The sequence below is a fragment of the Diachasma alloeum genome, unplaced genomic scaffold (assembly GCF_001412515.2).
Source record: "Diachasma alloeum isolate Michigan unplaced genomic scaffold, Dall2.0 Dall_scaffold_00271, whole genome shotgun sequence".
NCBI classification, from domain to species: Eukaryota; Metazoa; Arthropoda; class Insecta; order Hymenoptera; family Braconidae; genus Diachasma; species Diachasma alloeum.
The window spans coordinates 2,186,310-2,212,491 of record NW_021680410.1 but is presented as its reverse complement, the minus strand read 5'-3'; the positions used below and the strand labels follow the sequence as shown (position 1 = coordinate 2,212,491).

General features: G+C 35.8%; 3 protein-coding genes across 3 annotated transcripts; 2 read left to right on the top strand and 1 right to left on the bottom strand.

Moving 5' to 3' along the window:
- The first annotated feature begins 1,664 nt into the window (after positions 1-1,664).
- On the top strand, positions 1,665-11,225 carry LOC107037833 (trafficking protein particle complex subunit 8). Its single transcript, XM_015256600.1, has 5 exons — positions 1,665-2,020; positions 3,109-3,505; positions 4,530-5,810; positions 6,789-8,948; positions 9,860-11,225. Exons 1-5 carry the CDS (start codon positions 1,864-1,866, stop codon positions 10,125-10,127), a joined length of 4,263 nt encoding a protein of 1,420 aa, XP_015112086.1. The 5' UTR covers positions 1,665-1,863; the 3' UTR covers positions 10,128-11,225.
- Positions 11,226-13,443: 2,218 nt separating this feature from the next.
- LOC107037848 (adenosine 3'-phospho 5'-phosphosulfate transporter 1) lies at positions 13,444-19,687 on the top strand. The gene is made up of 6 exons (XM_015256623.1): positions 13,444-13,699; positions 15,440-15,651; positions 16,281-16,492; positions 17,426-18,013; positions 18,862-18,987; positions 19,060-19,687. The coding sequence occupies exons 1-6, from the start codon at positions 13,668-13,670 to the stop codon at positions 19,225-19,227; spliced, it is 1,338 nt and encodes a 445-aa protein (XP_015112109.1). The 5' UTR covers positions 13,444-13,667; the 3' UTR covers positions 19,228-19,687.
- Positions 19,688-22,790: 3,103 nt separating this feature from the next.
- LOC107037821 (transmembrane protein 216) lies at positions 22,791-24,445 on the bottom strand. Its single transcript, XM_015256582.1, has one exon. The coding sequence runs from the start codon at positions 24,173-24,175 to the stop codon at positions 23,747-23,749; it is 429 nt and encodes a 142-aa protein (XP_015112068.1). The 5' UTR covers positions 24,176-24,445; the 3' UTR covers positions 22,791-23,746.
- Between the last annotated feature and the right edge of the window lie 1,737 nt (positions 24,446-26,182).

Sequence of the window (26,182 nt, the reverse complement as noted above, 5' to 3'; positions counted from 1 at the left end):
TTACGTTGCTTGGAGACGTGACCTGACTATTTTTTTATCTGTGGAGATTCCGTGATTCTGATTTTAGCACAAGCCCCGAGGTGGCTCTACAGATTTTTTTCCTCATTTTATTTATTATTTTGTTTTTGCCACGCGCCAATAGAACCTTTTTAACATTTTCAGTTAAAAAAGTTGAAACGACTGTTGAGAAATTAATGATTAATTTACTAAATTTTTACATTTTGAAACGTTTGAAATTGGTAATGACGTCACAAGGTCGCGTGAATACTGGACCAATCGCAGAGGGCATTTACACCATTCTTACTTCACATGGGCGCCTGCTCGGCCAATGGACTGTGACTCCTCCCATTTTTCACTTCAGTCAATGAACTCCGACTTTGTGACGTCATGATTCGGATATTTATTTCGAAAGGGGCTGATTATTGAGTAATTATTATAAATTGTGGAGGGCGACTTCATCACATTTTACACTGTTCGGGTATTTATCTGGTATTGAGGATGCATTAATTAATATTAAAAAATTATTATTCTATTCTATTCTATGTTTTTGGCCGTCCAACTTCGAGGTTTTACGGGCCGCTTGAATTATTGGTATGTTCGAAAAAAATATTAAGTCAAGAAATTGAAAAAGTCAAGAGATTCTTGTTTTTCAGTAAAAAAAATTGTTGAGCATGAATTTTTTCATTTTTTTCCGTAGTATTTCGTTTTGCTCCTCACTACAAAATTCTAGAATGAAAACTTGGACAATATAAAAATCAACATCTATTGATATTTTTGTGATACCTGCCTCAACAGTTCACTTCTCGAAACTGTTTAGGGTGCATAAAGCGATTGTTTTCTGCACGACGTGCGTAAAGTTCACGAGCATGCGTGAAGTGAATTTCGAGTGCGTAAAGTGAAGCTTTTACTCCACAATATATCATTTCATCACTAGTGCGTAAAACAAAATTTTACGCACGCTCCACATTTTTTGATGAAAAATAGGGTTTGACACTTGTGGGAAAAGTGTCCTTTGACAGTTGTCATTTTTTTATCATATGACGCCATCTTAAAAATGACGGTCATTTTGGATCATTTTGACCGTCATTTTTTAGAGCGCGTCATATGATCAAAAAATGACGGTATTATAACGGTCACGTGACGTCAAATTTTCTAACTACAAATGATGGTCAATAAAAATTGATAAAGAAAATATAAAGTCCCATCTGTAAAATGAAAAATGACTGGTATCAAATATACTATTAATGCTTTCACACGCATATTCGTAATATTTTACCAGCTGTGGAAACACTAATGCCGTCACCATATCGAATGGATACTGAACCAATCAGAGAATACATTCAGTCCATCCTAACTGAATCTGTGCACGTCTCAACCAATCAAAGGTGATGACTCCGCCCACTCGACCAGTGGGGGCCTAGACTGCGGTGTTGTGACGTCATGACAGAAAATTGGGTTCCAAAAAGGCGGATGTTGAATAGAAAAAAAGAAAAAAAGAGTAATCCCTAGATGCGATCTTTATTTGCGATGGGGAAATGTAAAATTCAAATTAAAATGATGAAAACAAAATTTTTCATTCGAGTCATTACTCTCTCAACTTCTGAGTTGTCAATGGCAAACAGCTGTTTCGTAGGGTGTATTGCAAACCCACACTTCACCCCCTTCTGGACATGTTTATCATGTTGATGAGGTGACGAAGAAATATTGAATAAACTTGAACCCCAGAAAATCAAAGATCGTCAACTAATCTCAGGAAAATTACTTAAAAAATAATGAAGTGTCAGTGATAAATGCCATGGAGGAATGATTAACCTCCCTGTGACAGTTTCGACTCCTCAATTATCTCCGAAGAATTGACGAGACATGGCCCAGTGCAAGTTAACCCCACGAGAATTTATCTGCAATGCTTTCTCCCCTCAAATCGGTGCTGTGTGCTCAGCCACTGCTGAAGCAATTTGCCAGAAGAACAATTTGTCGTTTATCGAACTTCTCCAGCCTTTTTGTAACCTCAATACCGAAGGTAATTATCACGATCCGTTATCATTACTTATTTCAGGGGGAAAACGTCAGGACAATTTTCGAACTCAACTCGAAAATTGTGGGCTGATCTGTCAAATATCTGCGTAACTAATGGAGATTCAGAAATTTTAGCTCTGACCTTTTTTGTGGAGCGAAATGGGAGCTTCAAAAAAGGTTCAGACGGAAATCATTGTATCTCCCTTCAATTTCAAGATATTTAGTGAAACTTAAATCGCTATCATTTCAATCGACTTATTCTCAATTGTTAATGACTGGATTTTTTCCTCTTTTCAACAGTTTTTTTGGATTTTAAATTAAGCCTTGATTCATTCAAATCGTGACATTTGTTTGAGAAATATCTCTTCGGCAGTTCTCATCATACTCTATGAAAAACATTTCGACAAAAATGACCCTATCCCCTTTGAACTTGAAAATTATTTCCTCAATGGTCACAAGGCTAAAATAAGCAGTTTCCAATCTTTCATCCCTCGAAGTCTGCCGTGTGTAATCCCACAATTTTTTTTTCAATTTCATAGAAAAACCTGCATTTTAAAACCTAGCGAATTCTCAAGGAAATTCTGTTGCCCTTTCTATGGAACTTTCTGCGAGTCTTTGGCTGGCATTTTTTTAAATAGAAATGTCCAATTAAAAGTATTATTTTCTGGAAATATTTCGTGTAGAAATTCGTTGGCTGAAATTTCCCAAGTTTTTTTGTTTAATTTTTTCCATGACAAGAGGAGAAAAATAGAGAAAAAAAAATAGAAAATTGATATCGAAGAATTCTTATAGATGTCTCAATAAAAAAATTTGTGTATTACTCATTTTATCTATAAAATAGTTTCCATGGGACATTTTGTATGAAAAAAAGTGCAGTAAAGCTGCGAAATTTCAAGACAATCGGCCAAAAACTGATGGAATTTCCACTAGAAGTACAATATTTAGTAGAAATCCAATCGAATTTCCTATTGCATTTGCTATGTTCTTCCATGAAATTTTTCCGAGCGCGCCCCTTCCCATCTTCCACAATTCCCCAGCCCCTCTAATTAAAAACGAAGACAACCCATTCATATTTTCACTTCTCACCCCTAGGTTACATCAAGGACCCCCAAGGAACTATAGTCCCCGTCCGCAACCTCCACCTCTCAATCCAGGACATCTACTCTCAGCCCCCAGAGCCAACAGTGGCCCGCAAGCTCTTGAATGACTCTGTCACCACCGAGCAATGTGAACGAACCACAACAATCACAGTCTCCAACATAAAACTCGACATCCCCGTGTCCGTCCCCTGGTACGAGTCCTGGAGGGATATGTTCCTGTCAGTGCAATTCCCCTCCGACCACGAGTTCACGAAGCACTACCTAGCCTGTCTGCTGGTGGTCTCAACCTCCGACGAAAGCCCCTTGGAGAAACTCCAGCAGATGGCCTCTCAGCTGCACCAGAGTGCCCCAGGCAAACTCCCGAAGTGGTTCAACAACAACGCTCTGAGGTAGGCAGATAGACAGAATGCAAACGGCACATGTGAAAATAAAATTCATAAAAAAACCTAGTGAATTTGCTGAAAAATGGTATTGGATTTCTATTGGGCTTTGCATTAGTTTTCGGCCAATTCTAATTGAAAAGTTCCGTAGCTCATCTGCGCGTTTTTTTTCAGTAGAAATGTTCAATAGAAAATATTTGACAGGAAAAATCAACGGAAATCGACGTTTCTTTACAATTTACTCCATTAAAATACTTTCTACAGAAATTTCTCGGCTCCAAGTTTGTAAGGTTTTTTGTTTGATTTTATTAAGGGGAGACTACTATGAGTTTTAAAAGTCGTGGGTTATTGGAGTGAGACTTTTCATACGTTGAAGATCGATTATATAGATCTGAAAACGAATAATTAGTGCAAAAAATACATTTTCGGAAAAATATGTGGAATAACAATTACGAGCTAGTTTTTTTTTTAATTCCCCTCTTACATGGCTAAATTTGCTTTTTCTGTATTTTTTTCCAAAAATAGTGAATTTTTTTATATGAAAAAAAAAAAACGAAATCAGCTGTGTAGGAGTCGAATTCCAAAAAAACTGGCTCGTAATTGCTGTTCCACACATTTTTTCCAAAATTTTGAAAAAGAAAAATCTTATGTCGCTCAAAAATTGGAGGCCCTGGACTGTTTTTAGCATTTTACGCGTTTTCGGGCAAATGAATAATAATAAAAAAAATTTTTACACTAATTATTCGCTTTCAGATCTATATAATCGATCTTCAACGTATGCAAAATCTCACTCCAATAACCCACGACTTATAAAACTCATAGTAATCTCCCCTTAATGAATAGAAAAGGAAAATGGAGTGGAAATAACGTAGAAAATTCATGTGGAGGAATAGAATAGAGTACTTCATTTCCTTCATGCTACTGTTACAGTTTTACATGTACACCGAATGTCTCACTATCCCACTCATTCCCATTAATCAATCACTTCCCCAGGCCCTGCACTCGATCACTAACCCAAAACTCAAAAAATCAGGTACTACATTCTCCTCCACGACGCCGCCCAAGACCACGAGAAGCAAAAAGCCGAGTCAGTCTTCGCAGAGATGAAAAACCTCTACGACTCGAACAACTGTTTCCTCCTGCAGATGAACTCTCGTCCCCCCGGTCAATCAGACGAGACCCTCCACCTGCCAGACCCCTGGAGTCAATTCCTGACAAAACAGCCTGACTACTCCCTGGACCACAGCAGCAGTCCCCGCACCCCAGCAGACACGACAGGGGTCTCGTCGATGCCCAACCAAGTGACCTCTGGCCACGACAAAACGAGTCAAGCAGGAACCCCAGTGGCCCCGCAGAACCCGATTCTCTTGTCCCCAGACGTCACCGACAAGATCAGTCTCTCCTCAGAGATCTCAGACATCCCGAGTCTGCAGGTGGAGCTCGGCCAGGAGGCTGTCCCAGTGACGATCCACCCCCTGAGCCCAGAGACAGAGAAGCCAAAGCTCCCAGACACCCTCGAGGCCCTGAAGTCCTCTGGCTCCCCCATAAACATCAACGTCTGGGCAGACTCTCCCAGTCGTCCCCCAGCCCATCATGGGGCTCGTCTCTCCACCCAGGACTTGGACAGAATCCGCAGCCTGATCTCAGAGTTCTGTCTCAAGAGCCTCTTGCCATACGTTGAGAAGCAGATAAACTTGCTGAACGACGTGATCTCCAACAAGAAGGGGGTCAGCAGGTCCCTCTTCAGTGCCACGAAGCGATGGTTTGGGACCAATAAACCTGGAGCTGCTGGCTCCACCCCCACAAATGCTGTCATCTACACGACAGAGTCACCAGAGCTCCAACTGCGTCGTCTGGGGGATCTCTGCTTCATGTTTGGGCATTACACCCTGGCCTATCAGGCTTATCACTCGGCCAAACGTGACTTTGCTGCTGATCAAGCGTGGTTGTACTACGCTGGGGCCCTGGAGATGGCGGCGTTGAGTGCATTCATGCAGGGGGAGATGACCAGGAAGACCATTGAGTACATGGACGATGCGATTTTAACGTACTCGAATAGCTGCAAGATGCCGCAGTTCGCTACTAGGGCCACTTTGCTGTCCTCGGAGTGCCTCAAGGGGAAGAATCTGTATGGAGAGGCTGCCAAGCAGCTCATCAGGATGACCAGTGAGGACTCCGATTTGAGGTCTGCTCTGCTGCTTGAACAGGCTGCCTACTGCTTTATTTTGTCGAAAATGGTGCACAAGTACGCGTTCCATGCGGTCCTGGCGGGGCACAGGTACTCCAAGGCTGGGCAGAGGAAACATTCTTTGAGGTGAGAGTTAATTTTTCAAGTTTTTGCTTACGAATGGAAGGATTGTAATTGTTCCAATTTAAGGCCCGGGTGTACTATCTTTCGATTGTTATCTGTTTTTTTTATCTTTTGTAATCCAAAATTGTCAATTGAGTGGTGCATCATGTAGAAATTCCCAAAAATTATGATAGAATGATTAAAAAAAATAGAGAATATTCTGAACTTTTTCAAAGAGCGTTTTTAATTGAGATTCAGAATGAGTTGAAAAAAGTGGAAATTACAAATGTCTGATTCGTTGTGGAAAATTATATATTAACTGTCATTTTCCATGGTGAAGTGGTTTTCCATGGTTTTACGTCATAAAAGCGCGATTAAAAAATTCTCCAAATATTACCGCTTTTTTCAAAGAGCCTTTTCCGTAATAAATATTTTGTGCAGTGTGGGAAAAGATTTACGAAATCAGTCTTCCCCCTGCATAGAAGATTAATACACGGAGAGAAATTTTTGATAAAAATTACCCTACCGTTCTATAAAAGTGTATCATGAGTCATCGTTTCCTTATTTCTATCCCGAAATTCAGTAAAAATTAATATATGATGATCAAATTTTATTCTACGTTAGAGAAATTTTATCCTGACGCATAATAAATTTTACCCTTCCAGTCCAGTAATTTTTATGTAGATAACCACGAAAATTCAGAACGGTTGGTACATTTTACCCTACCGGTACAGTAATTTTTACTCTACCGGCACGGTAATTTTTATTTTTATCAGGATAAAATTTCTCTAACGCAGAATAAAAATTTCATCATCATATATTAATTTTTACTGAATTTCGGGATAGAAATAAGGAAACAATGACTCATGATACACTTTTATCGAACGGTAGGGTAATTTTTATCAAAAATTTCTCTCCGTGTAGAAAGTTTAACAGAAATTCAATAGAATTTTCCAACGAATTCGATAGGTTTTTCTATTAAATTTTTTCGTGCATGTACAGATGCTATCAGCAGTCTTACCAGGTATACGACGGCCGAGGCTGGTCGCTGGCCGAGGACCACATTCACTTCACGATCGGTAGGCAAGCAGCCTCTCTGAAGCAAGTGGAAGAGGCAGCACGCGCCTTCGGAAGACTGTTGAACCCCTCCAGCAGGCAGCCCGCCCCCCAGCAAGCAGCCTTCCTCCGAGAGTTCCTGCACATCCACAATCTCCTCCTCCAAGAATCATCCCACTACCCCGGGCTCCCAGTCCTCCCCCTCCCCCTGATCAACGGCAACGAGATTAAAGTGCTGCTGGGCCCCTTCCTCGAGTCGCCCCGTCTCACAGCCGCCAGTGGAGTCTCCTTCGACCACTCCGACGAGGACGACGACCCCAGATGGGCGAAACTAGAGGAGCACCTGGTCTCCGAGGGCCTCGGGGCCGTCCCCATGATCTTCAAGCCCACAATAGCCCTTTACACCCACAAAACCAACAACACCAGTCCTCCTACAGCTGTCATTGACGAGCCCATCCACCTCTCGATCGAGCTCCAGAACCCCCTTCACATAAATATTCCTTTATCCAAAGTCAAGCTAATCTGGACCTTCGAGAAGGACGGAGAGGTCTTCAGCAACGAGACAATCACCGAAAATTCCCTGTCAGAGTCAACTTCAGTGGAGACTTCAGTGATAGACCACATCGTGCTGCAGCCCATGCGCAAGCAGAGGATCAGCCTGAGCTGCACCCCCACGCAGACAGGAAGTCTGAAGATCCAGGGGCTCAGCTACGATCTCTCCAACCCCAGCAACGGGGTCGACCAGCCCGTGGTCAACCCCTCAGTCGTGATCCACGGGAAACGTCTCTTCGAGATCAAGGGCCCCAAGCTGAAGAACGTCAAGGAGAAACCTGGGGCTGTGATGTACGGGATCGATAAGAGACTCGACATCAATGTAGTGGACAAATCCCCTTTCCTGGGGATTTACTTCAGCAAAGTATCCCCGGAGATGCTGTGTGGGGAGATGCAGAGGATCGACGTCACCTTCAGGAACATTGGAAATGCTGGGCTGACGAACATCCTCGTGGGGTCGATGTCCCCCGAGTTATTTTGCTTTGAGAATCCTCGGGACGAGGACAGCAGCAGAATCACTGACGTCAACGAGAAGCCAGTCACGAAGATCGTCCTGCCCTCGTCCAGTGGCGGAGTGATAGGAATTAATCAGGAGTTCACTGTTCCTCTTTGGATTAGGGCGCCTCACAAAAAGGGGAACCACCGGCTGGATCTCCTCTTCTATTACGAGAACGAGGACGTCAAGGGGGTTCCGAGGTACAGACTCTGCAGGCACACGTGGCAGTTGACGGTTTTGGACTCCATTCACATTAAAGCCATCGTGAGGCAGAGTGCTGTCACCAGTGATGAGGCCCTGACGTCGAATCTCGTGATTCAGGTGAAGAACGCCAATCAGGTGCACGATCCCTTCATGCAGGACATCGAGCTGACCAAGATCTCCCTGAGGAGTGATGCCTGGTGGCTCTCGGAGTCCCTCGTGAAGACATTCCCTCATCAGATTAAGCCCCAGGAGACCTGCCATCTGGTGCTTAAACTGTGTCGCAGGGATCATGACGATTATTTTTCGAGTGTTTCGTTGGGGGATGCGGGGGAGCCTGGGATGGAGGGGCTCTACGAGGGGTTCGTGAGGAGACAGCAGATGAAGGGCTGCACTGACAGCAATCAGAATCATGTCAAGGGGACGGAGGGGAATCTGGAGGTGTTCGATGGGGGCAGGGCTGGGGCCACAATGATTGTCAGGTGGAGGGCGAGGATCATGGAGGGGAAGACTGTGGCGAGGGTGGCTATTGGGCATCATCATGTGGACATGAGGTATCTTAATAAGCTGTACAAACATCCTGAGGAGGTGGTGCAGCCCGAGCAGAGGGAGTACTCGTCGAGGCTCAAGATCTTTGGGCCTGACAGGAATGTTCCTGATTCTAATAGTGAGGGGAAGGCCGAGGGGGACCAGGAGACCACACTGGCGAATGCTCTGTCGTTCTCGTTGAGTCACGAGAAGAATTTGGCTCATGACTTTGGGAAGGAGAGGGTCTTCGTGGTGCCCGTGCTGCTGCATGTGCAGAATAACTCCAGGTCGAGGGTCGATGTCAGGGTTAATACGCTAGGGACTAGCAGGTGAGGGTTTTTTGGGTGTGAGGTGCCTTTTGTTATTACTAGGCGAAACGATAGCCAGGTTGCCGGAGATCGATATGTCGTCATTTTTTATTAAATTTTCATTCCCCTGATTTTCACGTTCCATAACAACAGAAATCCTTTGAAGTGGTATGTGAATAGTTTCATTCACTTGACTAATAGTTATAGGAAAATTCAAACCAAGCTGAATTTAAAATAATATTTGGAATTCAATTTTTGGATTAAAACTGCAATCTGTTAAGGAAAATTAGCCTTAATTGAATAATTCCGTGGACGAAAAAGTTTAATAGAAAAACCTATCGAATTCGGTAGAAAATTCTGTTGAATTTCTATTGAACTGTTCTATTAGTTTTTGGCCGGTTCAATAGAAAATATTCAGTAGAAAAAATCAATAGAATTCAATTTTTCTATGTAACTTATTCTATTGAGATATTTTCTATAGAATTTCCTCAGCTCAAATTTTCCAAGTTTTCTCGTTTGATTTTCTTGATAAGAAGAAAAGAAAAATAGAATGAAAAAAATTAGAAAATTTGAGTCGAGCAAATTTTACAGAAAATATATGAAAAGAATAAGTTATATAGAAAAATCGAATTCTGTTGACTTTTTCTATTGAATGTTTTCTATTGAATATGACAAAAACTAATAGAACAGTTCAATAGAAATTCAATGGAATTTTCTAACGAATTCGATGGGTTTTTCTATTAAATTTTTTCGTTCGTGTAATATATGCTGGACATGTATCCATTTTTTTAAAGAAATGTCAGGAAATATTTTCTGTGAAGAATTTCCTCAACTGAAAATTTTCCCTCGACATTTTTGCCGAAATGATGAATTAGCGAGTCGATTTTCAAGCGATATGAAGAGGATTAATCCATGGAATTGTTTTATTACAGTCAAGCACACCTGCCGAGTGTCAAATCTCAACTGTATTCGCCACAGGCCTCCACTTTCTTCCGCTATGCCTGTCACACCTCAATAAAATGTCACATAGAGGCATACGGACGTCAAACCATGAAACTTCATGCTGTCATCTCCTCCGCCGGCACCTACGATCTCGCATCCAGGCTCACCCTCTCCGCTAAAACTAGTAATTTCGAGGAATTCGTGACGCAAAAATGGAGAACTGAGAGTGTATGTATCGTGAACGATGAGCGTTTGTGAGAGGGATGTTGGGGTATTGAGAAACACAGAATCATTCCTTAGATGAATATTGATGGAGTGTACATATTTCCATTAGGCGAATTTTTAAACGAGTCTTCGAGAATTATAGGGGAAAAGGATTCTAGGATTCTTCCCCCCCTGGACAATATCTACAAAACAAAACCCGGACAAAATCTCCTCCCAAAAATCTCTTCCGAAAACTTATTCGTACAAGCAGAACAATATTATCGATCCAAAAAAAAACTCACTTGTCTTTACTTCATGGAATTCGTTGAAAAACACGAAAACATATTTGTTTATTCCCCTCTCCAGGGAGAGTTTGTCCGCGAAATTTAATAAAAGGTTAATTTTGTCCGGGAAATTGGGTCTGGGGGATTTTGTCCGGGGGAGAAGATTTCGACTACCGGGGAAAAGTAGTCTTGGATCAAGGATATTTTCTTCGTCACTTCAGAATGAGGTTTCTTGGTACAGGAATTGAATATTCTTGATTCGAGAACGAGTATTCTTGTTTCAAGCATGAATATTCCCCATTGAAGAATTTTGGGTCAAGAATTCTTTATTGAAAAACAAATATTCTTGGTTGAAAAATCAATTCTTTTGACTCTAGTATGAATTCTTCTGATTCATGAATATCTAGATATTCTTGAGCCCAGGGTGCAATGTATTTAATTCACGGATTTCAAAAATATTCTTGATTCCAGCATGAATAGTTTGGATTCAGTTAATTTTGATCTAGAATTCTTCATACAAGAATTAATATTCTTGATCCAAGGATAAAATCGAGAATTGCAAAGACTTATTCTCGAATGAAGAATAAATATTCTTGACTCAATAATGGATAATCCTGATTCAAGAATAAATACACTTAATCCGAAAATGAAATATTTTCAGTTCAAGAATTCCAAAAACATATTCTCGAATCAGAAGTGAAATATTTTTTATTAAACAATACGTGTTTTTAGTTCAGGAATGAATAATGTCGATTCGAGAATAAATATTCTTAATTCGAGAATGTTGGATCAAGAATTCTTGATCCAAAAATCATGCACGAAAAAATTTAATAGAAAAACTTATCGAATTCGATTTTTCTACACAACTTATTCTATTGACATACTTTCTATAGAATTTTTTACTTTTTTTTTCATTCTATTTTTCTTTTTTTTTCATCGAGAAACCCAACCAAAAAAAAAAACAAATTTGAGCTGAAGAAATTCTATAGAAAATATCTCAATAGAATAAGTTGTAAAGAAATTCGAATTCTATTCACTTTTTCTGTAGAATATTTTCAATTCACCATTCCAATAGAATCGGCCAAAACTAATTGAAAGTTCAATAGAAATCCGGTGAATTGTTTTGCGAATTCGCTACGTTTTTCTATTAATTTTTTTTTTCATTTGTGATGAAATATGCCTTACTCAAGAATTTCAAAAACATTCTCGAATCAAGAATTTTCATATTCTCTCAAGAAACTCCTATACTCTCAATCCAACAATATTTTAATTTCCGCAAAAAATAGAGATTACCAATCCTTGTCGCCGCGACGAGATAGTCTTCATTCGTTACATTGTCCTCCCAACGTCTACTTTCTGTTATTTAATACTCGTACGTGCATTTCATTTAGTCAATTGTTTGTTTATTGTTTCTGACTGCAAGTATGAATTGTGTCCCTCAATTTTTTCGTCGTACGTACTGCAGCGAGCAATTGTTGATGAAATCAATGAATTATGTGAAGACATATCACGATCAGATTGATTATTTTCAATGAACACCACATGTTAACGTATTGTTTCCTCAGATTTGTATATTTTGAGTTCACGTATTATTTGGTGCAGTCAGTTCGATGTATACCTAGGTATTATTTGTATAAAATATGTGACATAACTTCAGTGTAAATACAGTCAAGTGTAACGAGGCAATAGGGCAATATTACAACGGAATTATGCGTGTATACTTATAAATATTGCATTATTACTGATATTGTTATCAATTAAAAACATTTAAACAAACAATGAGTCGTGTTTTTTTTGTTCTAATGTTTTTATTCAAAACAAGTGCTCTCTTTTCTTTATTTTTATTTCACTATTCTTTTCTTTTGATTTTTCATGGCATAGTACTTTTGGAACTGATGAAAAGAAAACTTATTTAATTTAATAGAATTAGATAAACAATGAATTATACGTGATAGAAGGACATGATGTGCAAAATAACGATTCGGAAGTGTATTGCTAGTTTATTAGCAAAAATAACTATACTATATGCAATACAAGAGCAATTTTCTATTTTTTTTTAAATTTTGGGTCCAGTTTTTGGATTTTTTTTGGAATTCATGTTTTGTAGGAATCTTTTTCCGGGGAGCAATTTTCCAGGGAACATTTCTCCCAGAAGCCTTCAATTAAGTTCAGTCTACACTCAGAAAAACAAACACGTCAAACAAGTCTTGTTTGGGCCAACAAAATCGCTAGTTGAAAATTCCCAAAAAAGAATTTGTTTGGTTCAAATTTGCAAGTCTCAAACATGAATAATTGTTCTGCTTTCGACAGCAACGAAATATTTGGCTCAAGAGGCGGATAATGCACACCAGACGGTGCCTTTTCAGGATGAAAATGTCTCATATAGAGGAAAATTTATCGACAAATATTTTATCCCTAAGTTACAAGATTGCTATCATATCATTATTATTGTTTCATTTAAGGATTCATTTCTTGTCTGTGATTATTAGACAGTCGAAACGAAAAACTACATTCCCTTGTTCCGCATAAAACAAAGATTTTTCGGGAGCAAAATACGTATGGGAGTATCGAATAACGAAGGAGTAGTGCTAGAAATGACATTTCTTGCGTGTACAGAGAATGCAATTTTTTTTTAACTACTAAATCTATTTCTGCGACAAAAATGTTTCATTCCGGCGCACTCTCTGCATTAGCACAAAAAAATCCTTTTTTGATCATTTTCAAAAAACTATTTCCTTGGCGCAAGAAAGACTTGTTTGAGAACTTTGTCGTTTTTCTCTCCGTGTAAGTTCATCAGAGAAGGGAAGAATTATTCTTTTAACAGCGGAAAAAATCGTCGTCGCAGAGCCAGAGAGGCGCAGCAGCTATTGTACACACCACTTACGCCCCTCTGGTTATCCGACGACGAAATTATTTCATTTCTTCTACAATTCAATGAGTCATTAAAATTTCGAAACATTTCAAAAGTGGCTATTTGCAAAATTTTATTTTTTCAAATTTTCCCTGGACATTTGAATTTCGACAGACTTCTGCATGACCGACGCATTTAAAGGGCCTCTGTGCACACATATCTATATATAGAAATGTTTATGTACCGTGTTTGTTGGCATAAATACTCCAGTGCTCCAGTGTCTACCATCATCACTCCCCAACTACAGCTTTTTTTCTACGAGTCGTTAATTACCACGAATGCAGATGAATAAATGACAATGCTTGAACATCACATTTTAGTTTAAAAATGTCAGTGTCAGCAGTGATCTCACATTACTCCTCTGCACTGGTGAAGCTAACCTCGACGTAGTGTTGGAAAATGGGGAACTATGCGGGTAACATTATTATATAGTAAGTAAAGCGTTAATTGTCATCTTTCATATTTTTTGTCTCTGTCATTATTCAATCATTTGTTAGGGGCGGGTGGGGCAAGGTGGACAGTTGTCTTTTGTTATGTTTATAGCTCAGAAACAAATGGTATAATTACAATTTCAATTGAGTTTCTGTCTAGGCTTGAACAAAGGGGAAGAATTGTTCTTTCTATAGAGGGAAAAAATATCATGTTTCTTTTTATGAAAAAATTGAGAGAAATGCCTAACACTTCCTCTAACAAATTCTATTCAATTTTTGTTAGAACTGGATAAGACTTTTATGGGATTTTGTCTGAATTTCATTGAAAAATTCTATTTTTTTTAGCAGGCACTTTAGTAAAAATGATGCAACTTCCCCGTGTGTATGTCGATATTTGTTGATGAAAAAATGTCTAAAGATGTTGATTTTTCTATATTTTAATCTGTTCGGATTTTATCTCGAAGAATTGTTGAACATGAATCTTCAAACCTTTTTCTCTTGGATTTTACTATAAAGAACAAATGAAAATACAGCAAAAAAAACATGGAAAATTTATGCCCAAGAGTTTCGATAGAAAAGTAAAAATCTATTGACTTTTTTATGAAATATCTCTCAATAAAATGACACGGTAAAGTTGCATAATCTTCTATAGAAAAAGTCAATAGAATTCAACTTTTCTGTACTTTTCCTATTGAGATATTTTCTATAGGATTTCCTCGTCTCAAATTCACCAAGATTTTTTTTTTTTTTTATGAATAGAAACGAAAAATAGAAGGGAAAAACTAAGAAAATTTGTCGAATTTTCCATGTTTTTTTGCTTGATTTTCTTGCTGGAAAGAGACGAAAAAAACGATAAAAAATTTCAGCCGAAAAAATTCTATAGAAAATATGTCAATAGAGTAAATTGTATGAAAAAAATCGAACTTCCTCGTGTGTATATAGATATTTGTTGATGAAAAAATGTCTAAAGATGTTGATTTTTCTATATTTTATTCTGTTCGGATTTTATCTCGAAGAATTCTTGGACATGAATCTTCAAACCTTTTTCTCTTGGATTTTACTATAAAGAACAGATGAAAATACAGCAAAAAAAACATGGAAAATATATGCCCAAGAGTTTCGATAGAAAAGTAAAAATCTATTGTCTTTTTTATCAAATATCTCTCAATAAAATGACACGGTAAAGTTGCATAATCTTCTATAGAAAAAGTCAATAGAATTCAACTTTTCTGTACTTTTTCTATTGAGGTATTTTCTATAGGATTTCCTCGTCTCAAATTCACCAAGGTTTTTTATTTAATTTTTGATGAACAGAAACGACAAATAGAAGGGAAAAACTAAGAAAATCTGTCGAATTTTCCATGTTTTTTCGCTTGATTTTCTTGTTGAAAAGAAACGAAAAACACTATCAAAAATTTCAGCCGAGAAAATTCTATAGAAAATACGTCAATAGAGTAAATTGTATGAAAAAAATCGATTTCTATTGACTCTTTCTACAGAATAATTTCTATTGGACATGTCAATAGAATTTTTTATTTATTTATACGCATCAACCCTAATGGGTTATTTACAATGTCAATAGAATCGGCCAAAAACTAAACGAAAAAAAAGTTCCATAAAAATTGAAAAGGAATAGTGTAATAGAAGTCTAAAAATTTGATTATTAAAATTTATTTGTCTATTAAATTTTTCCGTGCGTTCAATAGACTCTAAAAATACAAAAATTGCAAATTCTTACAGTCTGCTAGTATTGTTTGCCCTGGGTGTCATCTATGGAACGACACAAATTGTCAAGTCCTTCACAGACACTCAGGGGGATATTCTGAAGCCCTCAGTCTCCTACAGCTGGATCATCAGGCTGTGCCTCAATGTATTGGGGTATGGAACTGTTTTATTGCCAGGGTACTTGGTGTACAAGTACGTTTGCTTCAGCAAATATCTGCAGAGAGGTGGTAAGTCCAATCAATTTATTCTAATTCACTTTCATGAATGCCCTTGTCACTTCTGAATTTTATAATTTTTCTGGACCCAGTAATTATTGACAAGGAATTTGAGAGTCTCAGATTGAATTGAAGGAATTTAATTGGCAATAGATTGTTGTATTTAATTGTAGTAATTGAATGCATTCAATTGTAGTAATTATTTAGAAGGAATGTGAGAGGCTCAGTAATTGAAAGAAGATTATTGTATTCAATTAAATACGTATCAATAGCTGATTACGATTGTGCGCTTTTTTCTTCTCTATTTCCAAAAAAAAAAATTGATTTTAATTTTTGAGGAAACTGAGTCACCTGTAAATTTTATTAATGAATAATCACTTGACTTCTGAAATAAAATGAGGCAAAAACATTGCTTTGGCTTCTATTTTGAAAAAATTTCAAGTTTGAGGCGTTATTTTCATAAATTTTAATAAATTACAATCTTTTTCATCATAACATCGAACTAAAAGTTCACTTTTCACCAAATTTTTCAAATAATCCATCGAGAATTTATATCAATTAGTTTTGAAATGCAAGAATCCAAGAATTTTTAATTAAGATCTGGTGAAATTTGTCGATTATTTCAATTTTTTTTCTATCAGGTTCGGGATTTCTAGCGAAATTAATTGGAAAATGTTTCGTGGGAAGTGGAGAATCGGGTCTACTAGACTCGCCATCGTATACGCCACAAGCCAATGGATCGAGAGACCCTCACACATTCTCTCAGGATGCAATCCTCCTCATGTACTGTTTCTTCGGACTGCAGTTCAGTTACTTGACGTGGGGATATCTCCAGGAGAAAATTATGACTCAGGTAAGACGAAAGTTACAAAAAATTACATGTGAAAATGTTGAGTAGAGAATTGGATTATTGGACTATTTTTGAAAATTCTATTACTTTTTAAAGAATTTTCGACAGAATTAATTTCAAAAAATAAAATCAGTACGCTTTCATTTTTCTATAAAACTTTTTCTTTTAAGACATTTTCTACAGAAATTCCTCCACATGAATTTTCTACGTTTTTTTATATTCCCCACTATTTTTGTTGTTGATTGTTTTATTAAAAAAATCCATCAGAAAAACTTAGAAAATTTGAACCGAGGAAAAAAATTGTCATAAATAATACAAAAAATATTTCAATAGAATAAAATTTCTATAGAAAAAACAGCGCTGATAAGCTGCGAAATTTTCCAATAAAGCTCGGCCAAAAACCAATATAAACTTGAATAGTAATCTAATAGAATTTTCTAGTGAACTCGCTAGGTATTTCCACGAAATTATAGTGAAATCTGTAGAATTTCATTTTTCTACGCAACTTTTTCTATTGACACATTTTCTGTAGAAATTTCTCAAAATTTCTCAACAAGGATTTTATAAGTTTTTTTACCTTAATTTTCTTCTTTTGTGACTAAAAAAATGAAGCAAAAAACTCACAAAAATTTGAATCGAGAAGTTTGTACAAAAAATATATTTTTTAAAAATTTAAGCACAAACCTAACGGTTACATAGCTACAAAAAATATCTCAATAGAATAAGTTATAACGAAAAATCGAATTCCCTTGTTGTTTTTCTATAGAATATTTTCCACTGAACAGTTCTGTCTTATCTGCGCATTTTTTTCAATATTTCTATTGAAAAAAATGCGCAGATAAGACAGAACAAGCCAACAACTAACATACATAATTAAATGTTTTCAAAATTATTTATAATAATAATATTTAGTAATATTTACTACTTCCCGTTCAGGAATATGTAAATACCGCTGGTGAGAAGCAACACTTCCACGACTCTCAATTCCTGGTGTTCGTCAATCGAATACTAGCCTTCATAATGTCGGCCCTGTACCTGATGGTGAAGCGTCAGCCTCGTCATGTGACGCCCCTCTACAAGTACGCATTCTGCTCACTATCCAACGTGATGAGCAGTTGGTGTCAGTACGAGGCCCTCAAGTTCGTGAGTTTCCCAACGCAAGTGTTGGCGAAGGCCTCGAAAATCATCCCAGTGATGATCATGGGGAAGATCGTGTCTCGAGCCTCGTATGACTACTACGAGTACGTCACTGCAGCCCTCATCTCCGTGGGAATGACCCTCTTCATGCTGGGGAGCATGGAGCACGAGAATGATGGGGCTACGACAATTTCGGGGATCATTCTTCTCGCTGGGTACATGGTGCTTGACAGCTTCACTAGCAATTGGCAGAATGCTCTGTTCCAGGAGTATGGGGCTACTAGTGTGCAAATGATGTGTTCTGTCAACATGTTCTCGTGCATGTTGACTGCTACCTCGCTTTTTCAGCAGTCCAGCTTCGCACAGACACTCGAATTTGTTACGAAGGTAGTTATCACGGGCGAAAAAATATAATAGAAAAACCTGTCGAGTTCGTTAGAACATTCTATTGAATTTTTATTGAGCTGTTCTATTACTTTTTGGCTGATTCTATTGAAGTGTTCAATAGAAAATATGAAAAATCTTCAGTAGAAAAAGTCAAGAGAATTCAATTTTTCTATGTAACTTATTCTATTGAGATATTTTCTATAGAATTTCCTTGGCTCTTTTCTAAGTCTTTTTGTTTGATTTTCTTGATGAGAAGAAAAGAAAAATAAAATGAAAAAAATAGAAAATTCGAGTCGAGCAAATTCTATAGAAAATATATGAAAAGAGTAAGTTATATAGAAAAATCGAATTCTGTTGACTTTTTCTATTGAATGTTTCTATTGAATATGTCAATAGAATCAGCCAAAAACTAATAGAAAGTTGAATAGAAATTCAATAGAATTTTCTAACGAATTCGGTAGGTTTTTCTATTAAATTTTTTCGTGCGTGAAAGTCCAAAGTTTTTGAACATCCTTAATTCAAGAAGATTCATGATAATGAGTTTGTCATGATGTTTTTTTTTTCTAATTATTTTAGAATTTCCAGTACTCAAAAAAATAAATGTATAGATATTTTTTATAGAAAAGAGTCGTTAGATAACTTTTATATATATCACATTTCATTGGAATTTTTTCTATAAAAATTTTTGGCTACGAATCTTCTGAATTTTCATTCTTGGATTTTAGGTTAACCACCAAATAAAAGGACAGTAGAGAAAATTTAGAGAATTAATTTTCAAGAAATTACTAAAGTGCTTGAACTTTCTTAATTCATGATAATGATCTTCCTTTGGTTTGATTATTTTACAGTTTCCAGTATTCATCGTCGACTGTCTGCTTATATCGATATGTTCCGCCAGTGGTCAATTATTTATTTTCTATACGATAGCAAAATTTGGAGCTGTAACATTTGTGATAATAATGACGATACGTCAGGTAAGTTGAGTAATAAAACTACTACAAAATGCTTTGCCTCATATTATTCTAATCATATCATTCTCTTTCCAGGGATTAGCAATATTGTTGTCTTGCTTAGTCTACAACCATCGAATAACTTCGTTCGGAGTGATAGGTGTCCTCCTAGTATTCGGCTCGATATTCCTGAGAATATACTGTGGAAATCGGTTACGAGCTCTTCGCAATCGCAGTCGAGAGAATGCACCTGTAAAAGATTGAGTGTTTTTTATCAACGAAAAAATCTAGAAAGCTTCGTAATTATATTTTGCTGAGAATCGGAACAATTATTTACCATGACAATACCGTAAAATATAGATTGAGTACTTAGACTTTTCAAGACTATACAACCAATTTTTCAGCGATACTAATGAATTATCGCACTCTTTTTTACTAATTTCAATAGTACAATATGCGATCAAAGCCTATTTTGTCAAACTGTTATCAGGCAGAAGTATAAAAACGTTCGAGAAAAATTGAATAAAAAATCTAGTGCTTTCGATATTTTTATAGAAAAAAATCTATAGTTTGATTTTTCTATGTAGGTTGCACAGGCCAATTGCTAGAGTTAAGCGAAATTCGAGTTTCGTGGTAAAATAAAAGAATCACCTAGATGGGAATAGGATGGCTTTCATGCCTCCAAGAATATTTTAATTAGCAGAAAATAGTATATTTCAGCACGTGTGGGGCAATTTCGTCTTTAACGTGTGTGGGGTTTACAGCATGAGCCGAAGGCGAGTGATGTAACCACACACGTTAAGGACGAAATTTCCCCACAAGTACTGAACAAAATTTTATGTCACGAAGCCTGAAACCGGCTCAATTAGACACGAGACGCGAAGCGTCGAGTGTGTAATCCAGCCGGTTTCAGGCATGAGTGGCATAAAAATTATTTGAAGTCAAAATAAAACAGAGAATAATTAAATTAAAAAATAGTTGAATGCAGCCGAAACCCTCAATTTTAGACGACTGGGTCATATTTTTTTTATTTATTAAATGTCGATCAATAGGAAGAACAATTGATCAGATGATTATACACGAGTAATATTATTGAAAAACGAAATAATCAGTACAATTTCTATTTTATTATTTATGGAATATTCAACGGAAGTAGAAATCGTCCAGAAACTAACTCTCGTCCAGAAATTGACCTGTTTATCCAAACAATTTTTCAGCGATACTAATGAATTATCGCACTTTTTTTTACTAATTTCAGTAGTGCAATATGCGATCAAAGCCTATTTTGTCAACCTGTCATCAGGCAGAAGTATAAAAACGTTCGAGAAAAATTGAATAAAAAATCTAGTGCTTTCGATATTTTTATAGAAAAACATCTATAGCTTGATTTTTCTATGTAGGTTGCACAGGTCAATTGCTGGAGTTAAGGGAAATTCGAGTTTCATGGTAGGATCTAAAAGGAAAGAATCGCCTAAATGGGAATCTGATGGCTTCCCTGCCTCCCACAATGTTTTAATTAGCAGAAAAAAATTATTTGAAGTCAAAATAACAAAACAGAGAATAATTAAATTAAAAAATAGTTGAATGCAGCCGAAACCCTCAATTTTGGACGACTGGGTCATATTTTTTTTATTTATTAAATGTCGATCAATAGAAAGAACAATTGATCACATGATTATACACGAGTAGTATTATTGAAAAACGAAATAATCAGTACAATTTCCATTTTATTATTTATGGAATATTCAATGGAAGTAGAAATCGTCCAGAATCTAACTCCCTAACTGATTAACTAATTAATTTTAATAGTGGATTATGCGATAAAATCCTATTTTATCAGCCTGTCATCAGGCAGAGCTATAAAAACGTTTGGGAAAAGTTGAATAGAAAATTTCGTGTTTTCGATATTTTCATAGAAAATATTTCTTCGGGATTTCTTCTATAAGAATTCTTGGGCATGAGATATTTCATTTTTTTCCAGGATTTATGCCCAAGAATTTCTGTAGACAATTAAACATTACAACATATTCAACACAATTCGCGAAAAAACCAAGAAAATAACAGAATTTGTTTTCATTCCTTTATTTATTTTATCGCATTTTCATCGAGATGATTGGCGACTGCTTATGAAAGAAAGTATAGAAGCAAAAGAAATAGAGTAAATTTGTAAAAAGAGAGAAGAAAAAAAAATTATAAAACAATAAATAGGTAAATAAAGAAAAATATCTTATTAGACATTTTAAATTCGACTAATAGTTTTAGATTTCTACAAATATGTTTCAACTTTAGGATAGCAATCGTCACCCTTTAGGTATTCGATCAAATTATCAATTCTATTATAGTTGTGGCATTTAGTTGAATAAATGTTCCACTGAGATGATAAATCCACACGTTTCACAGTTATTTCTTTGCTTTTTTGAGGAGAAATGCTCGTGAGTCAACTTCGTGTGACCAAAATAATGGAAAAAAAATCATGGAATTTTGTACTTCAGACGATAATTTCCAAAATTACACTGAATTGTCAATAAATTAGTAATTCAAGAATTCGAATTCAATGCATGGAATAAATTAGGAATTAATTTCCCTGAATTGTCTGATATCTACTAATTTGCATGGAATAATTGAACTGAAATTTACGATTTCCATCGATTTTTTCCATCGAAATCCCTTGAGCCACTAAGGTATAACGTATGCCAGAAATTTCAGCCAAAAATATTAAACAAAATTTCTTACCGAAAGTGCTAGATTTTTTAACGAATTTTTTTCACACATGACCCCCTCAAGAGTGAAAATGGAAAGGAAATAATTAAGAAAAGTCATATGATTTAATCCATTTGACCATAAGACTAGATAATTTATTTATAATAAGTTACAGGGCATTATCATTTATTAAATTCTATCAAACGTTATTGAAAACCCTAGCTAAACACACAATAATAACCACGAATGTCTAACTAGTCGTGCAGAATTATTTGAGGATGAAGGCACAAAAAGCAAAAAGAAAATAAAAACCTGTTGATATTGTATGTAATTATGTATAAAGTAATCATCAAATTCCCTCGAATCGACTAGAAACACCTTCCAAAATGAAGGCCTAGAGCACAAGAATGTACATGCTTGTGAACATGTACAAACCAAGGTACAATCGTATGACAATTGGTGACAATGAGTGATGTTAACTAGCTACAATATAAATATATTTATGAGAATGATGAAGCGACCGAAACATTGACCATGTCTTAGGCGTTTTTACGCTATCAAATGTATAAATGCATTATTCATCGTTTCATCTGTATCGTTTTCTTCCTCTCTGATGTATTATCCGCTGATCTGTAGAGTTATGAACAAATTGTTGTTGATGTGTAGTAAAATATGCTCGTAACAGTGTTTGGAATGATAAAATGACGATATGAGAGAATAAAATGAAGATCTGATCGATTTAAAGTTGTTCACACATGCGTTAGTCTTAATTTAAAATCGTAGAAAATCCTAATGAATTTCACAGACAATTGGATTCTATTGGAAATATTCTTTTCTTTTCTGTTGGATGTCTATTGGAAATTTTATTAGTTTTGGCCGATGGTGTGGAAGAAACAGCTTCATTGTGCATTTTTTAATGAAACGTTTGTAATGGAGACTATTTTATGGAAAAAATCAGTAGAATTGCATCGTTTCACACTTCAGAATTTTTATTTTTGTGAATTTTTTTTTCTACTTTAATTTTCTTTTCTGTGCATTATAAAAACCAAGTAAATACACGGATGAAAAAATTTAATAGAAAAACTTGGCGAATTCGTTAGAAGATTCTATTGGACTTCTATTGAACTTTCTATTAGTTTTTAGCTGATTCTATTGAAAATTCCAATAGATTTGCTAGATGTTCTACGAAATTTTTTCGTACATGAATTAATCCTCTGATCCTCACGTGGGTCGAAGAAACCACCCGACACGTTTTTTCAATATTTTTTTTCAGTTCTTAAGAACTGACAAGAACGACAAGTTATTGGACGAATCTTATTTTTCAAACCTTCAACTAAGCAATTCCTTCTTGTTTTCTCTTTCATTACTCTCATTTTGTTTCCACTTTTTTTTCATTTTCTACAAGAAAAACCATTGAAAAACTTGTTCTAAACGCATGTTTGTAACGAAGTGTGAAATAAATAAATTTTCACATCATTTTTTCATTCCGCATTTTTTAATAAAAAAATTATAATAGAAACTATTTTATAGAAAGAATCAGTACAATCTCATCTTTTCACACTTTTGTTCTATTGAGACAGTTTCTATAAGGAATACCTGAACCTGAATTTTTATTTTTTTCCACTTTATTTTCCTTTTCTCTTCATTAAAAAAATCAAATAAATAAACTCAGAAAATTTGAACCGAGGAATTTCTGTAGAAAATACTCAATAGAATAATAACTTGTACAGTAAAATCGAATCCCGTTGATTTCTTCTGCAGAATATTTTCCATTGAACATTTTTATTAGAAGAAAAAAAATAAGCCGTGGAATTTTTCGATAAAATCGGCCAAAAACTGAGAGAAAGTCCAATAGATTTGCAAGGTGTCCTACGAAATTTTTTCGTACATGAAATTAATCCTTATCATTCTTCAAATCTTCAACTCGTCAATCCCATTTTGTTTTCTCATTTTTTATTCCCATTTCCTTTCCCTTTTTGTTCATTTTTTACAATAAAAACCATTGAAAAACTTGTTCGAAACCATGTGAGTAACAAAGTGTGAAATAAATAAATAAATAGCGAGTGAATGAAGTATCCCCCGTCTATTCTTCAGGGGGAGGAGGACGATAAACCGCAATAAGGCACATCACAGAGATGACGAGTTCAGACGTAAGCAGTACCAATTGTATACTACAGAGGATGACTTCTAGCCTAAGGACGTAATTCTGCCAGAATAGGAAATAAAGGGTTGCCAGGGCACTGGGTATCGTTAATGCAATGCCGAGTAATATCAACAGTCCACGTTCTGTCAAATTTCCCTTTCTTCCCAGGTAGACACGTCCACCCTCAGTTGCAATGAGAAATAGAAGGAGTGAAAACTCCGTTATTGTTGTTCCAGAGTTTGATGATGGCAAGTTGGTGGCTTTGTACAGTCCCATTCCCAATTCACATACAGCGAACATACCGAAATAGAAGGAGTTGAGGTACATCAGGATCTCGTATGTCAGAGATGAATTTACTACGGTCGGCATGGTTTCACTATTTTTTTGTACACTTTGGGATTTCGTCAGGTTCGGGGTAATTCATGGTGAATTGCACTCATGGCGTTGCACCTGGTGTCAGTGTTATCACTTTGATTCCATCTTTTATGCACAACTGTGTGTTTTTTATTGGATGATGGATTGAATGCCACTTGAGGGCTGTGCACTGTCTGCGTGGCTCGACAATTATTTTTGTATTCTCACTCGTAAAAAGCTTTGTTTATTTTTAACCTACACGCACGTCTAGGTGCTAGGATACCAAACGACGCCGCGCGTAAGCGTAAATAGATGGGCTGCTGCTGTTGAATTTCGTGGGCGGGTTATTGGTGAAAAATTGTGCGCAGCTGCACTGCGCAGGCGGTCGACGGTGCGGGCAATATGATTTCTGTTTTTGAAACCCTGGTTTTACGGGCCGTCCCTTTTAATCGGGACGGTTCGGTTATTAGAGGGAGATTTTTTTTCATTGAAGCATTCAAACCTACAGGTTTACTCTCCTAAAAGAAAAAAAAAAGATTATATATACATAATCCTTTTTTATTATTAATATTTTCCTATTTTACTAAAGATGAACGAAACGTGAAGTTGTTTTATATCGAAATATCTCGAAACTGCCTGACCGCTAATCCTTAATTCTGATTGGTCAATATGTGACACGAAGTTATTCACAAAAAAAACACGCGGCATTTTCAAATTCTTCAGAGGTAAATTTTTTTTTCACGTCATATATATATAATATATATATTTCACATCGTTGAAATTAATAAATTCTGTCGTTTTATGGAGACCGATTATTTTTAAAAAATAAAGATAATTATTTGAAAATGAAAAATTCTGTATAGATTCTTTTACTCTATTTCGCTATTCACTTCAATCATTAGTGGAATTCTCTTTGATTCATCGTCAATATTTATAAGGTATTCATGAGAAAATGAAATTCAATGACTTCCATTTCTTCATTTCAACAAATGAATAGATCAGCGCGCGCTCTCGCGCGCGCATAGATCTTGTATTTACTAAAGATGAAAGAAACGTGAAGTTGTTTCATATCGAAATATCTCGAAACTGCCTGACCGCTAATCCTTAATTCTGATTGGTCAATATGTGACACGAAGTTATTCACAAAAAAAACACGCGGCATTTTCAAATTCTTCAGTGACATAATTTCAAATTCTTCAGAGGTAAATTTTTTTTTCACGTCATATATATATATTATATATATTTCACATCGTTGAAATTAATAAATTCTGTCGTTTTATGGAGACCGATTATTTTTAAAAAATAAAGATAATTATTTGAAAATGAAAAATTCTGTATAGATTCTTTTACTCTATTTCGCTATTCACTTCAATCATTAGTGGAATTCTCTTTGATTCATTATCAATATTTATAAAATATTCATGAGAAAATGAAATTCAATGTATTCCATTTCTTCATTTCAACAAATGAATAGATCAGCGCGCGCGAGAGCACGCGCATAGATCTTGTATTTACTAAAGATGAAAGAAACGTGAAGTTGTTTCATATCGAAATATCTCGAAACTGCCTGACCGCTAATCCTTAATTCTGATTGGTCAATATGTGACACGAAGTTATTCACAAAAAAAAACACGCGGCATTTTCAAATTCTTCAGTGACATAATTTCAAATTCTTCAGAGGTAATTTTTTTTTTCACGTCATATATATATATATATAATATATATAATATAATAATATAATAATATAATAATATAATATATAATATATATAATATAATATATATAATATATATAATATATATATTTCACATGTATATATATCATCGGTGAAATTAATAAATTCTGTCCTTTTATGGAGACCGATTATTTTTAAAACTTGAAGATAATTAATTGAAAATGAAAAATTCTTTATAGATTCTTTTACTCTACTTCGCTATTCACTTCAATCATTAGTCGAATTCTCTTTGATTCATTATCAATATTTATAAGGTATTCGTGAGAAATTGATTTTCAATGACTTCC